This window comes from Amblyomma maculatum, chromosome 1 (genome assembly GCF_055883805.1).
Source record: "Amblyomma maculatum isolate TAMU_Amacu chromosome 1, ASM5588380v1, whole genome shotgun sequence".
In the NCBI taxonomy this organism is placed as follows: domain Eukaryota; kingdom Metazoa; phylum Arthropoda; class Arachnida; order Ixodida; family Ixodidae; genus Amblyomma; species Amblyomma maculatum.
Window position 1 is genome coordinate 261,324,976 of NC_139344.1, and position 16,750 is coordinate 261,341,725.

Here is a 16,750-nt window from a genome sequence, read left to right on the forward strand (position 1 = left end):
AGTATGTTGCATCCTAAAGAGAAAAAAAAATGATTGATAAGTGCCGCCATCTGCACCGCTCGCAAATGCAGGTTCGGCGCCCTATTTGAAATAATTATTTTAAACGAGCGCATGTTCGCGCAGATAGACCTCGCAAGGGCCGCTTTGCTCCATCGAAGCATTTGACGCACGACATGTAGCAGTGATCGCAAGGCACATCCGCGCAGACCTGTGAGGAACCAGTGCAAATGTGAAGATGTTCCCTTGCTCCTTTTTCTTCTCGCAAGCAATATTCCAAGCACAAATAGAAGTGACTATGAAAATACTTTGCCGAGCCCAAAAGGAAGAATACACTGACGCTGAGCAGTCCCATTACGAATCCAACTGGATTGACATGTTGGAAAACAAGTGGCTGATTTGAGCCTGGCAGTTTTGTTGATGTGCTCAACTGACAGCAAGCAGCCTAACTACTGGCATCAACTAGAGCACAACTCACCCTTGACGATTTTTTTTTTTTTACTTTTTACAGTGACTCATGCTATACAGATATTTTATAAATGCACTAAACAAAGCGACCCAAGCATACAAACAAGCGATAGTTTGTTTTGTCTTGCACTCTTATTTTTTCCTTCATGCATGAGCGCCCACACACTAGGAAGATGAAAATCCTGCAGGTTATGCACCTGTATGGATATGAACGAGGAATGACCAATGATGCAGCATTTGTCCAAACAAAGGCACATAATGCTCTTGAAGAGCCTATAGAAACTCTCAAATTGAAATAATCTTATACTACAATCCTTCTTTTTTTTTTCTGGATGAACACAACGCTTATAAAATATGTTCTGTAATGCAAGCACCTTTCCCGTCATCAGCAGGACATCCGCAGCTATGCATCTAAAACTTGCCGCCACTGTGGGGAAGCAATATGAAATGCAACAGTAAGATGCACTGCTTTGATCTAGCAATCTTTTTCCGCCTCAAATGAGAATTCAGTGTACTCACCACGTTTACAACTATTACAAGGTCCTTACTACCCATCCGGTTAGCCCCTGAATTTAAATCTCCAAAATGTGCTGCACTTAACATATTTGCTAAATATGCACTCAGGCACAACAAAACACAGTGCCTTTCAGGTCTTGCAGACATGCGTTATGTTCATCTGTCAAGAAATGTCTAAATACTTGCGTGTCTAGTTAGAAACAAGCCCCTATTTCACAAAAACTGGGGCAACTAAAAAATGTTAGGAACTCACACAAGCCGCACAGTTTCATGCTTGCAGAATAGCAGCTATGTTCTTCTACCAAGCACATATATGACCAACTGCTTATTTCTGTTATCTGAAACTGCTTCCCCAACAAAATCTTGGCTCTTCAGTAAAACTTCCCATCATGTCAGAAAAGAAAGAAATGAAGCACCATACAACACTTCCTAGCTGCGCCATAGAACTGAGCAGTGTCCACTTTTATTTTTTTGGTAAAGTTGTTTTTCTTTTTTAGATACGAAATGGCTGCGCTATTCCAAGTTTGACATTGTGTCCACTCCTATCTTCGTCCAGGTTGGATCGATAGTATGTATAAATCGATAAATAAAAAATGAGGCTAGTGTGACTCGATGAAAATAATGCTCGGCACTTTCTGCACATAGGAAAGTACAAAACACTAACCATGCAACAATGACTAGCATCTCACAAGTAGGTTTCCATGGATATTGTGTACGTTTTTATGTAGGGGTGTCTTGCACTTTTTTTTTTAGGTGAAGAGGATGCGATAGTGTGCAACAGCAAAGAAAAAAAAAATGGCAAGAGCATAGCCGAACAGGTTCCTCATCATCATCCTAACCAGCCTGACTGCAGGATAAAAGTCTCCTTTAATTCTCTTGTAAGGAGGAAGATGAGCATGCAGGAAGCTCAATGTCGGCAGCCACAGCCAGTTTGCTCAAAGTGGGAGACAAATCATCAAACTGCATGGGAGAAGTTCTAATTAGGCATTAACGCAGATGATGATGATGATGGTGCCATGGTCAGAGAGAAAGTCAAAACCTGAAATGGTTTCACAGCAGCACGACGAGAGAACAAATTCTATGGTACATAATGAGCTGTGAATGGCGGCCCTGGCCGTGCAGGCAGTCAAAGGCGAAAGACACTGCGCATTACGATGTGAGAAGCGAAAGATCAGATAATGTTGTCCACACTTTTATTAGCAAGTGCAGTTTCCTACACATCACAGATACAGTAGCCCCAGTATCAACAAGGAACGGCCCTACATTTGTTGACGTATTCGCAGTTCTTGCCTCAGGCAGTAACTAGTTTTCCTGGGGCAGAGATGCAGCAAAGAAACCGAGTGGCATTATGAGGATGGAGGCGAGTAGGCAGGTGGTGAGTGGAGGTGTCAAAGTTGTCTGCAGGACAGACGTGGCCAAGGCTCAGGGGCGCGTAAAGGCAGGCACATCTGCAGGTGGCGACAATGACTCACAATGTGACCAGAAACTCTGCACGCATAACAAATAAGAAGGTTGTCATATATGCACCAGGAGTCCACACAAAGAGGGGACAGTTACGTAGGAATGAAGGTGGCAGGCTACAGTGGAAGGCGGAACGGGATAAACATGTCTGACCAGATCTGACGTTGCCATACATGAGCGTTATTGCAGCAGGAACCTGCAGATGAATGAATGGCAGCACTTCAGACACTAGCTCACAAATCAGCCTGAAGGGTCATGGCCAGGCTAGATGGAGATCCCCAAATGTCCTCAATTAGGAGTAGCTGTTATGTCACCTCCCCAATCGCAGTCTTTAAACTGGTCCAGCAGCAAGCTGGTGACGGAACTAAGCTGGAAAGTGATTCAAAGTGCACAGAAGGTGGCTGAACCAGAATGCGCTGCTTTGCTCCTGCCAAAGCATGAATTTATTGGCAACAGTGATAGGGTTTAGGACAACTGCGTCAGCCTCAATGTTTTTGAGAATGTGCTTTATCTGATCCATCTCTGGCTGGAGACTTCTAGATGTGTACACAGGTTCACAATGTCTTCAGTATAACTGGTGAAGGATCCTTGCAGCTGGGTTTAGGCTCACAAGTACTGTTTGGAACACAGCTTTTGTATGCAAGGGCAGCCAAAGATCTAAGAAAAGGCGCGTTTAAAAGCAGACTAGGTGGTGAAGTTTGTACTGTGAAAAACTGCGGCGAAATAAACACTCCACAAGAAAAAAGACGGGACAAAGGCGACAAAAGCGCCTTTGTCCCGTCTTCTTTCTTGTGGTGTGTTTATTTCGGCGCAGTTTTTCACAGTACAAATATGAACCAACTAGCCCAAGAAACGGTGAAGTGGTGAAGTTTGCTTTGCGGTTTCTGCTCTACAAACTGACAATGCCTGTCACGTAAAACACCATGTCGTTCAGCTTCACAGCGTCGTCTCCCTGGTTGTGGACGCTTAACCGCTTGTAAGAGGTAAGCCAATCCTATGTATCTTGGTCATTGAACCCAGTGAAAATGGCCGGGTCCCACTATCGACATCAAGGTCCCTACATACCTATCTTAATGTTTAGCCAGCTGTGGCGACCTAATCCTTGAAAACTTCATCTCATTCGCACACTTCATTTTCTGCTGCCCCTTGCTACACGAAGTCAAGAATGTAGCACAAAAATAAAGAACAATGGACGAAGAAGAACACATAAGGCGATTGACTAGCGCTGGTCAATCATTTTATATGTCCTTCTTCGTCCGCTCTTTATTTTTGCGCTAAATTCTTGACTTCATGAATGATCAACTAGCCCGGCAGCAAGCTACACTTGGGAGGGAACGAATAAGGTTTGCCACATGAGGGACGGTGCACGAATTCAGGATCTCTGAACAGAACAGATATTCAGCTTAAGCGACGAAGGCGATCTTAGTCTAGAAGCAATGAGCGATAATTTCAGAGCCATTGATAATGAGTGCATGGCAGAGGTAGGCAGTAGGACAATTAGACAGGCTACCAGTAAACTATCTAAGCAGACGAAATATCTGATTATGAAATGGCAAGGCGTGAAAACCTCCCTCCGATGGGTCAGGATAGAACTGGCAGAGATGTTAAAGGTACTCAGTGAACGCAATTTGTTCGACGCAAGGGAGTATATTACGGAGAGAATCGAGCATGCTCTAAAATACAATGCTAGCCTGAAAGAGGTGAAGGGGAAATTAAGTAGGTGAAAATCCGATGTATGCATACCAAGGTAGCCGAGGAGCTCTACACTTAACCAGGCTGATAATGAGATTAGCAATAGTGAAGAGCAATCAGACGTTCCGTCAGTGACAAAGGAAGAGATTAAGAAAGCTTTAGAAGCTATGAAAAGGGGGAAAGCAGCTGGGGAGGCTCAGGTAACTGCAGATTTGTTGAAGGACGGTGGGGATATTGTGCTTGAAAAATGGCCACCCAGCACATGCAATGTCTGGACATCGTCACCGGAGTTTTGGAAGAATGCTGACATTATTTTAATCCTTAAGAAAGGGGATGCTAAGGACTTGAAAAATTACAGACCAATCAACATACTACCTGTTGCGTATACGGAATTTACTAAGTCGTTGCTACTACAGTTATATATATATTGAACTCGAAGTGGATCACGGAATAGTTAGATACATAGGCAATTTCGTATATAAGGCAAACCAACAGATGAGGCTCTCTATAACCCAGAAGCATGAATATGGTACATGTATGGCAGTGGTGCGTTGCCTGCCGGCAACACACTGCTCACCAAGGGCGCGGCGATGACCCGCAAGGCGTACACACGCATTGAATGTCACCTCCCACCTAGTGCCGAAAAGGAGAGTACATTGGGCACACTTCCAAATGCCACTTCGCAGGCGCCAGAAATCTTGGCAGGCAGCAGCTGCCATGACTGCACAACCCGGCTCTATGCATGAAAATGATTGCCGGTGAGCTGTTAAAACAATCCTTTGCAGGGCACGACGCGCAATTCGATGGACATGAACAACGCTGCTAAACTTTAATGTGGGATTTTCAGGGGGATATTTTGAGAGTTCGATATAGGAAAATGATATATGTGCATTTGATATATCCGGGATCAAATACAGAATCAGGACAACCTTAGACTTTAATCAACCAAATGATCAGGCAGGTTTTCGGAAAGGGTACTCTACCATCGATCATATTCATCATGCTATCAACGAGGTGATAGAAGGATGTTCGGGATATAACCAGCCTTTATAAATAGCATTCGTTGATTAGAATAAGCATTTGACTCAGTCGAAACGTCAGCAGTCATTGCCTAAGGGTGTATGTGAGCCGTATGTGAAAGTATTGGAAGATATCGATAGTGGCCGCATAGCAACTATAGTCCTCCATAAAGAAAGTAATAAAATTCCCATAAGGAAAGGCACTAGGCAAGCAGACACGATCTCCCCAGTACTATTTGCCACTTGCTTAGAGGAAGTATTCAGAAACCTGGAGTGGGAACAATTATGAATAAGGGCTGATTTAATACATTGCCTTGTTAATTAACTCAGTGGACAAATTACAAAGAATGCTTAATGACCTAGGCAAGCAAAGCAAAAACATAGGCCTAAAAATTAATATGTGGAAGCCTACGGTAATGGTCAATAGCCTCGGATAAGAGCAACAGTTTACAAAAATTCCGAGAGCACTGTGGAATCTACATTGCAGAAATGCGACAGCCTGAGTGTTGTTGGTGCACAAGGTGCATCACATTTGCTCTCATTATCATTACCAACTAATTGCATTGTCATTGTTAATTCCATCACTGTCATTATCACTAATTGCAGCATTATTGTTATCGCTACTATCATCCTCACTGTAGACAAGAAGAATTATTTATTTTATTTTTTATTTATTTACAGGATACTGCCGGCCTCAGTTTGAGGCCTTAGGCAGGAGTGGGCATATCAATAATACATCAAGAAAACGAACATAGAGAAAAACATCGCAAGAATTTAAGTGAGAAGAAGAGACGAAATCCAGCAATAATAATAGTAACGAAAAGTAAAGCGCGACAAAAACAAAAAGGCGCGTGCACAGCAGCATGACACAACCACGCATGCTCAGTCACTTGAGCAAGAAACGAAATGTACAAACAATGGAAACAATCATGCATATGAAGCACTCAAGGCATTGCGCACAACGACACGATGGTAATTCTATTTTGCTTCAATACTGTTAAGCATGCCGCAGAATGACTGGACCGTCGGGCATTCCACTGTACTCGAGGTGAGCGCATTCCACTCACGTACTGTCCGTGGAAAAAACGAGTTTTTAAACACGTTAGTCCTGCAAGAAAATTCTTCAATTTTTTTCGAATGATTAGAACGTGTTGGGCGCTTAGAAACTAAATTAATGTACACATCCTTATCTATTCCCAGCATATCATGATATAGTAGGTACATATATTTCAGTCTGTCCCTATACCGTCTCAATTTTAATGGCTCTAAGTTTGCGTTGTTTAGAAGAACCGTCGGAGATACTTGCCAGCTATAACAGTTGAATATAAATCTAACCGATTTTCTTTGAATGCTTTCTAACTGTGTTATGTTTTTCTGGGTATACGGGTCCCATACTACTGAGGCGTACTCAAGAATTGATCTAATGTACGTTTTGTACGCTAAAAGACGGATTTCTTGTGTTGATTGTCGAAGCGACCTCCTCAAGTAACCAAGCTTACGCATTGCTTTTTTTGAAATATATGACATATGCTCGTTCCATCTGAGGTCAGATGCAATTACGAGACCCAAGTATTTGTAGCTGCTGACCGTGGAGAGAATATTACCGCCAATGCTGTAAGAAAATTTTAAAGGGTTTCGTTTTCGCGTGATTGACATAGCGACCGTTTTCTTTGCATTCATAGTCATTTGCCATGTGGCGCACCATGCTTCCACACTGGCCAATGATGAATTCAAACAAACCTGGTCACTGCAGTTATTGATTTCTTGATATAGTATGCAGTCATCTGCAAATAACCTTATTTTCACGTTCACTACTTGTATCATGTCATTGACGAAGATAAGAAAGAAAAGGGGCCCAAGTACGGATCCCTGTGGAATACCCGACTGTACCGGTGCTGAGTCAGAGCGCACACCATCAATAAACACACTCTGTCGCCGTGATGACAAATATGCAGAAATCCATGCAAGCAGCATATCATTTTTAAGTATTGGCTGTAGTTTTAAAAGTAGTTTAGAATGAGACACGCGGTCAAATGCCTTTTCGAAATCTATGAATATCATATCAATTTGACCCTGCTTGTTTAAAATTGCTGCGAATTCGTGAATGGTTTCGAGAAGCTGCGTTGTTGTAGATAATCCCTTTCGAAACCCATGCTGCCTGGAATCAATTATGTTGTTGTCATTCAGAAAGACCGAAATATGTTTGAATATAATATGTTCAAGTGTTTTGGCGCATGTGGGCAGCAATGAAATTGGTCTGTACGAAGTGATAAGCGACCGGTTTTCTGTTTTGGGTATTGGGGTAACCTTTGCGTACTTCCAGTCATTTGGAAGTGCTGCGCACGATAAAGACTTATTAAACAGAATACACAAATACTTCGAGCACCACTCGGCGTATCTCACAAGAAATGCAGTAGGTATGCCGTCCATTCCAGGCGATTTCTTGATATTTAGATTTAACAAGAGGGATAAAATGCCTTCTTCAGTCACTGAGATATTATCAATGGGTGGGCACTCAATTGAAGGATTAAAGGTTGGCTTTCGACCGTCATCATTCGTAAACACCGAACAAAAGAACTGATTGAAAGTCTTTGCAGAAACTGGATAGGGGCTGTTTTTTCGAAGAAAAGTGTCGCCAAAACCTTGCAGGGGAGGAAAGCAGATAATTCTTCAAAGATACACTTTGGTAGTATTCCTTTGCATTTTTAATGGCCATTTTTAGTTGGAGGCGTAAGTTAGAAAGTTTAATGGTGCTAATCTCTGTTGGACGCTGACGGTGTTGTTTTCTTATTCGTTTAGCTTTCCGCCCTATCCGTACTATTTTCTTCGTCATCCATGGACGTTTGCGCTGCTGTATACTTAGTTTCGTGGGAACAAAGTTCTTAACGCATTTCAGGAGTAGGTTCTTAAAGAAAGACCATAGCTCGTTCACGCAGCATGTGCTTGATTCAGAAAGCGAGATAAAATCCGACAGCGACCTATCCATGGCGTCTAAAATATCGACGTCTTCAGCGCGCGAAAAGTTTGGAACGAAACTTTTTTTTCTTTCAATGTCAGTGGTACGGCGAAGTTGAACTGTTAAAGATATCATTTTGTGGTCAGATATTCCATCAAAAATATGTACTTCGGGATTACGGTTGAGCACTGCATTGCTTACAAGAAATAGGTCTAAAATTGAAGCTGTCTCGTTTTGAATTCTGGTGGGCACTTTTACCAACTGAGCCAAGTCATGAAATATTACGAGGTCAACAAAAGGTTCAGCTTTGCTTGTAAGGGGTTCGGGAAAATCACTACTCCAGTTTATTGACGGCATATTGAAGTCGCCACCCAAGAGGACATTGCAAGAATAGCTTTGAATGGAACAAAGAAATTCGTTTAGCTCAGAAAAAAAGTTTTCTTGTGTAGGTGGACGATAAAAGCCACCCACAATTAAATTGTGCTCATCGAATTGTACTTTAATGATGACGCACTCGATTGCAGGTATATCAGGTAATTTTGAGACAAGTAATGATTGTTGGTAAATAATTGCAACCCCTCCGCCTCGCGAATTTCTATCTTTCCGGTGAATTCCGTAACCTGGTGGTGTTATTTCGTCGTCGGATATATCAGAGTGAAGCCAAGTTTCTGTAACTATAAGAATATGCGGTTGGTGCGTCATAATAATACTTTCAATGTCATCTGATTTATTAATGATGCTGCGTGCGTTAACGTTGAGGCAACGGAGTGGCTTTTTGACATGGGTTTCGGTTCACTGGGGCGGTGACGGTGGGTTATGTGCCTCTACTGTTAGTCTGCTTGTGGGAATCCTTCCGTTACTTGCACTATCCCAAAGGAACAGTTCGCCGTTAATTCTAATTTTGTCGTACACTAGTTGCACTTTCCCTCCAGCTGCTCTAATTTCCGAAGTACTATCCCAGAGTTTCTTTCTTTTGAGCCTTGTATGTGCTGAAAAATCTTCCGAAACTGAAAATGCTGTATCCTTCAATTTGGAACAATTCTTTAGAATGGTCATTTTTTCGCGGTGGTCGAAGAGCTTAATTATTACCGGGCGTGGTCGAGTCCCTTGTTTGCGCCCAATCCTATGTATACGCTCTACCGAAGACACTTGCACTCCAAGGGTGTTCTCAAACACGCCCTCAATCACAGCTTCCTTCAAATCGTCTTGAGTTTCTTCATCTTTTTCTTTGACCTCGAAAACTAGAAGGTTGTTCCTCCGGGAACGGTCCTCTAGGTCAATAAATTTGTCTTGCAAGCTGCGGACAGTTTTTTCGAGACCAGAGACTTTTTTGCTAATTTCCTTAACAGCCGATGCTGACTCCTCAATCACCTTTAGCTTCATTTCAATTTCTTCTAACCTCTTTTCAATTTTCTTTTGCCCATTAAGTATTTCGGCTAGCATTTCCTCAGTAGTGGGCCCAGGATTCGGCTCTACATCTCCAGAAAGCATTAGTAACGAAAGCACAAAATCACGAACAACCAAGCACAGTGTACATAGGATTGGTGGGCACGTCAGCTGGATGAAGCATCTATCGCTAGATTTAACAGTAGAAGACTTGTTACTGACCTGCATGTAAAAAAGCAACGGGTTGGACATGCTGTCAGGCGGCCAGCCAACGTGCCCACTGGAAGACGTTGATGGTGGCTGGCTTCTTATATAGGCTCTTGATGATGTCGATGGGCCTGGACGCATTGACGTCCAGCGATCGTCATGGTGCGGCGGCTCGTACGCGCAGACTCCGTAGGTGGCTGGTATTGTGATGACCAAGCACGCTGAATCTTGCAATGCGCTGACCGATGTTGTGCCAAACAGGAAGAACTGCATGTAAAAAAGCAACGGGTTGGACATGCTGTCAGGCGGCCAGCCAACGTGCCCACTGGAAGACGTTGATGGTGGCTGGCTTCTTATATAGGCTCTTGATGATGTCGATGGGCCTGGACGCATTGACGTCCAGCGATCGTCATGGTGCGGCGGCTCGTACGCGCAGACTCCGTAGGTGGCTGGTATTGTGATGACCAAGCACGCTGAATCTTGCAATGCGCTGACCGATGTTGTGCCAAACAGGAAGAACTGCATGTAAAAAAGCAACGGGTTGGACATGCTGTCAGGCGGCCAGCCAACGTGCCCACTCGATTATGATCTGTTTCACAATTCCGGGCATGGCTTCAGTTTGGTAAAACTGAAAAAGTTTTAACCCGCTGTGTCACGCAAAAGTATGCTGGCACGTTTTATTGTTCATCGTCTTGTTTTGAATGTCCAAGTCGGCAATAAAGAAAAAAAGAAAAAAAAAGGGCGCATGGCGCGCTCGGCAGGGGATCCGAGGTATGGAGGTTCGATTCCCGGTGGAGATCGGACTTTCATTTTTCTAGATTTAAGGACAAAGTTTTCAGCGCAAAGGCATGCGGCCAAAGGAAAGAAGAAGAAGGAAGACTATAGGGACGAACACAGCGCAGTGTTTGTCCCTATAGTCTTTCTTTTTTTTTTTTTTTCTTTGGCCACGTGCCTTTGCGCTGAAAACTATGTCCTTAAATCTAGAATACCAACTAGCCCAACAACTTACTCTACTGAAGTTCATTTTCCTGATGATGTTATTTTCGGTTTTGGGTGATGACGTCATAGGATTGATAGCTATGTCTGACCGGACGAACAAACAGCAACAGTATGAGCCATTGAAGGCTTTCGCCTTAATAGGTACAGGGGTGGAAGCAGGCTCGAGCATTTTGGAACAGCTCAGGGAGCACTGGTAATGCCACTTTGGAGCACTCAAATTATGCTTTGAAACATGTTTCTAGGGTCAAGCACTTTTAACAACTACAATTTTTTTTCTGATATACAAAAAAATCCATTTGATTACTTTTTATTCAAGATTCAATGCTGTACTACCTATGCATGCATATCTCAACATGTAAAGATGTTTAAAGTAACACAGCTGACTAAAAGCTTTTGCCAATTCTGACTTGACAGCTTTAGACATGTCCACGCTCAAGCACCACCACTACCTTGGAATTAAAATAAACAAGCTGCACATCGCCACTTTGATTCCACAGCTGTGCTGATAAATTCCTGGGCACTGCTCAGTAGTACCTTCAGGAAGGATAGATGGCACTGAAGGGTAGCCTTTTCTTCCTTAAGCTTCTTTACTTCATGGTTGTCTCCCAGTGACTCATGTTTTCTTTTAAATAACACTGGGGCTACACGTCGGCAACAGGCTTTCTATGCCTTTCCAACACCCTAGAAAGCATTTCTTGCAATTAACACCGTCCTGGCATCACCCCCATAATGCTTCAAGTATGCTTTTGTCTGATGTAGACTGGACAGGTTTGTTAACAACGATTCTATAGTGAAGTACACACTCATTTTCACAGCAGAACTGTTGGAACAACTCGTGTAGTTCTTTGTAACCAGAAAGTTTCCTCAACAGCTCGTGGTAGTCTGTGGCAATTGCTTCGCTCCTTGCCCTCACTTCTCTCACCACCGGCGATTCAAAAGGCTGGGAGAAGTTGCTGTCATGCGCACAAAACATTTTTCTCGCAATTAATTCCTCCCAGTCGTTTGTGACTCGTTTTAGAATAACTTGAGATCAAAATATTTCTTATGCTCGCTTTTCTAGTTTATTAAAATTTTATATATGTTAGCTAGGCCCAGCCAATGTGCATTGTACCTCCACCACTAGTGTGCTGCCATCGTTTAAACTATGACGACCCTTATAGACCAGAATACGGAGGGTAAATTGAGGGCGCTATAAGGCTACCTAGAGGTGCTGCAGCGAAATGACTGCTCTGCACTACCAAACGAGGTGGCCATGGCTATTCATAGCGCTAACGCCTTTATGTTTCTTTGAAGTTTTCACAACTTGCTGCTCACAAAATCGTCAAAATTGCATTTCTGCCTCATGGCAAGGCTGTTCTACACATCTCGCAATGGCAGAGGCAAGCACAGCGTCCACAAGTGGAGCGAGTGGTTCGGTTAAGTGCATGGTACCTTTCTATGCAAAAAATACTACGGTTGCGACATTTCTTACCCTCGCGTGGTGTCTGCAAAAATTTGTTGCAGTCCGCACCGCACAAACAGGTGGCATGCCACAAGTGCGAGTAAACCTGATGTCTCCGTTTGCATTTCAGCAAGGAAGTGCCTTTTTTTTTTTTAACAGCCATGATAAGCAACGCCAACCAGTCACAAAAATAAGACCTTGATATCTCCTGTTTGGTTGATGTGCTGCTGATTCATTCTTCAACCCTGCTGGAAAGGAAAAAAAAACAAAAGAGACACCGGGGAATCATCGCCAATGAGAAGCATTCGCTCGCAGTAGCGGCATGCGGTCTGTTTTGTGAGGTGTGGGCTGCGGCAGATTTTTTGCAGTCACCACGCAAAGGTAAAACATATAGCAGACTGCAAAGGTTTTGCTGGTACATGGGACATTACTTGGGGGTGCAAATCAAATCAGAAAAGTCACAGCCATAGCAAGCCTGCATGCAATGGTACCATGCGCTTATAGGAACCACTCACTTCACTTGTGGACACAGTACTTGCCTCTGCCCTCGCAAGATGTAAAGAATAGTCTTGCTGTGAGGCAGAAATTAACTTTTGACAATTTTATCAGCAACCAGTTGTGAAAACTTCAAAAAGAAACATAAAAGCGCAAGAGCTAGACACCCACGGCTGCCTCGTTTGACAATCCAGAGGCATAGTTTCGCTGCGGCAACTATAGATGGTGCTAGAACGCTCTCAAAATGGCAGTGTTCAATTTACCCTCCTTGTTCTGGTCTATAGACCTTTTCGAAAAGTAGTCGTGGGCGCTGCCATATTGAATACTGGGCTGTGCTGCTAGCATAAGAAAAGTTGAGAATTATCTCTCCCAAAGCCGCCCCACAGCCCAGTCAAACCGGTTTCGCCGAGGCTCGTGAAAAGGTCTATAGCACAACATGCCACTGCCCTGCTGCACTTCTCACAGTCACCTACCCAAATTGCATCGAACCGCATTTCTTGTACCTGGCGCAATTAATGGCCAAATACAATTAATTTTAAGCAAAAATCATGTTTCGCTAAATTTTATGGCAAAATACCAAGGCATCAAAACATCATGGCAAAACATCAAGTTTTGGAGTTTTGGAACAATATTGTGTTTTGGGGCAGGATGGCGCAGGCAAAGCAGTTTGGAGCAGAATAAAGCAAACGGAGTGAATGGAGCAGTACTTCCACCCTGCAGGTAACAAAGCTCTGGATGTTGTTGGCAAATGTGTCTGCATAGGACAGGTAGCAACCGCAGATCCGGACCATGAAAGAGCGATAACTACAGGTTTTCCCCCCGAATTTAATCCTAGTGCTAGTGCAAATAATCTGAGCACTGACTGATATAATCTGCGTGCCATGTAATTTAATTCGAGTGCCAAGCATTTAATTAAAGCGCCAGCATATCTATTTCGAGCGCGAGCTCAAATAATGCCAGCGCCAACTAATTTAATTTGAGTGCCAAAGCAATTAATACAAGTGCTGGCAAATTTAATCCGTGTGCCAACCAATTTAATCCATATGTGGAAAATGAATGCAATAGAGGGCTCCAAAGCACGAAACATGAATTCCAGAAATAAATCAAAATTGAGATCATCTTTCAGACAATGCGCCGAATCAGCAAAGTGTCAACGTATAGGATAGCCTTTATCAGTATTATGACAAACATTGCCTTGATGCAAGTGTTTTAAACCTAATGTCTCCCAGAAAATAAAACTGCATTTTAAAGACGGCCGCTTCTGTGCTTTTACAAGCCTGTAGTCTCCTACGCCGCTACAATTACAGCCCAGGCAAATTAAGCACTGCTGTTTGGGTTAAAAGCTCTGCTGTACATAGTTTCAGCCACTTTGCCATGTCAGAGCCAGACTAAATGCAACGGCACGCGCTCTCTCTTTCCGTGGTAGTGGCCGTGTAAAATTGAGAAAGCGGTAAAATGAGATATGTTTCTCTGGCTCCATGTCTTCTCGCCTGAACCAACTCTGCTTTACACTAATCCTTCTTTTCTGCTAGTAGTGTTGAATCATTATTAGAAACACAAATACATTTCTGCACCGGTTGCCATTTCACAAAAACAGCAGGCTGTTGTGTGAAGGCCGAAATGCCATCAGCATGCAGATTCAGTGCATATGACAACCCATAATAAGCAGTGCTTAACCAGCCAATTAGAAGATGACAGTCATATTTATTCACTTGTCATGCGTCTAAACTAAAAGCTGCAAGAGGCGTGTCATAAACTGCAGTTTTTCAGCTGCACGTGGTCCTTGGTTTTTGCAAGATACAAGAACAAAGCAAAATAGAGCAAGCAGATGTGACGCTTAAGCGTCGCATGGTCTGCGAAGTGATCTCAATTTCGATTTATTTCTGGAATTCATGCTTCGTGCTTTAGAGCCCTCTACCGCATTTATTTTCGACATATGAATTAAATCCGCTGGCGCTTGTATTAATTGCGTTGGCAGTCTGAGTCAATTGTTTGGCGCTGTCATCATTCGAGTTGGTGTTCGGATTAAATACACTGCCGCTTTTATTAAATGCTTGACACTAAAATTAAATTACACGGTGCGCAGATCGTATCAGTTGGCGCTCACATTATTTCCGCTGGCACTAGGATTAAATTCAGAAGGAAAACCTGTAGAACAAGTCTAGGATGGAGCGCATTTGGCAAGTTCTTGCAGGCCATGACTAGCAGCTTACCGGTATACCTCAGGAAAACGGTAAACAACAGTTGCATCTTACGAGTACTCATCTATGGGGCTCAGATGTGAAGGCTAATTAAAGGGGTTATACTTAAGTTGAAGTAGATGCATAGAGCTGAGGAATGGAAAATGGTAAGTGTAGTCTAGAGATAGGAAGTATGCAGAGTGGGTCCAAGAAATCAACTCTAAATAATGACATTCTAGTCGAAATCAAGAAGAAATGGTCACAAGCAGGACATGTATTGCAAAGAGAGGATAACCGATGGTCGCTAAGAGCAACAAATTGAATTCCAAGTGAAGGCAAGCGTGGCAGGGGGCGGCAGAAAGTCAGGTGGGTGGACGAGGTTAGTAAGTTTTCAGGGGTCAAGTGGGTGCAGCTAGCACAAGACCGGGTTAACTGAAGGATTACGAGAGAAGCCTTCGTTCTGCAGTGGGTATAGTCCAGCTAACGATGATAATGATGATGAGCTATGGACAAAGAAAAACCGTATGGCAACAAAGGGCTCCTTTATCACATAAAAAACTGAATTAAAAAAAAATCTTCCCACCAGTTGAACCAGACTTGCAATGACCTCATTAAAATGGCCAGTTTGCCGCCACTCTGAAATTAATGGCCGAGCAGCATAACTTTTGGGATCTGCACTCGCAAAATCAATACTGACATATACATTTCACTTGAGAAATCTGTCACCAACGGTGACACCAGCATTTCATCTCTCCTCTTGAGTATACTCGTAACTCCCTGCCACTAAAAAGAAATATTGCTGACAAGTCGTATTGTCTACGAAGAGGCTTCACAAATTCATAAAACATTTAGCGTAAATATATGTGCGGCTCCAACACCTCAATTCGTCTTTTAATTAAACTGCACGTGCTCTTTTCTCTCTGTCTGAGCACGTGGAGGGGCAGCTGAACTGTGCATGTGCAAAGGTTATCGCGGCGCGAGACTTGTGCTTGACGCGGCAGAAAGTGTAGATAAAGGGACAGAATGGAAGAATCGGGGGAGTCTGGCAGGAGCCCTGCTTGGGGAGCGATCACGTTGTTAGCTGTTGGCGAGCAGCCCGAAGCATCCTGATGTAATGGACTGTGGAGCAGAGCAATACCAGGATGAAGACGGAAGCGATGCCTCCTGAGCTGGGTTTTTTTCTTGAGTTGCAGCCAGACGAGGAGCAATGTATTTTGTACTGCTCGGAGCCCCTTTTGCCATGTCACATAGGCCATCTTTACACCCCACTATGTTTTGTCTTGCCATGTAAAAGCACTGGCCCCTTACTTTTGTAGCAAAGCATTGTCCTGTCACGAGTCTCGACCACATGCTTCGCATTGCAGCAGCGTGCAGTGTTGTATTTTTGCAAAGTGCTTCTCTGCTGACCCGGAAATAAACTGGCATTTTTATCATCATCATCAGCCAGACTATACCCACTGCAGGGTGAAGGCCTCTCTGATATTTCACCAATTGGTATTTTGGAGCAGAATGGAATTCATGTGAATTTGTGACTAGTAGTCGGGCGAGGCCCTGACTCGCGGACCCATTCTTTAGAAGGCGGGGCCTTCATATTAAACTACAAATAGATTAGGTATTTTTAGACCTGCATCATTATCATCACCACGTCGCTTTGTTGCTTCAGCAGCGAGTCATGGCGAGTCAGTGTGCCAGGTTCATCCATGCTATGATAGATGAAAGAATTCAGAAAATGTTGATGAATTCTGAATCAACAGTTCCTGAATTCCTGACCAAACCAAACCGAATTCTGAGTCAGGTGAAAGTAACACAGATGAAAAAAGAACCTGGAAGGAAGTGAGGAGCAGTCACAAAAAAAAAAAAAAAACTTGGCAGTGAAGGGGTTAATAACAGTGCGCTCTTTGTGATTAGGGTCATCAGCTCTACCTCGTCCATC

The 16,750-nt window shown here is 43.4% G+C and overlaps 1 protein-coding gene across 1 annotated transcript; it reads right to left on the reverse strand.

The window, feature by feature from the left end:
- Positions 1–2,102: 2,102 nt before the first annotated feature.
- Positions 2,103–10,555, reverse strand: LOC146206376 (uncharacterized). The gene is made up of 2 exons (XM_084591047.1): positions 9,718–10,555; positions 2,103–2,429 (listed from the first exon to the last, which is right to left on the reverse strand). Exons 1-2 carry the CDS (start codon positions 10,249–10,251, stop codon positions 2,370–2,372), a joined length of 594 nt encoding a protein of 197 aa, XP_084447173.1. The 5' UTR covers positions 10,252–10,555; the 3' UTR covers positions 2,103–2,369.
- Positions 10,556–16,750: the final 6,195 nt, after the last annotated feature.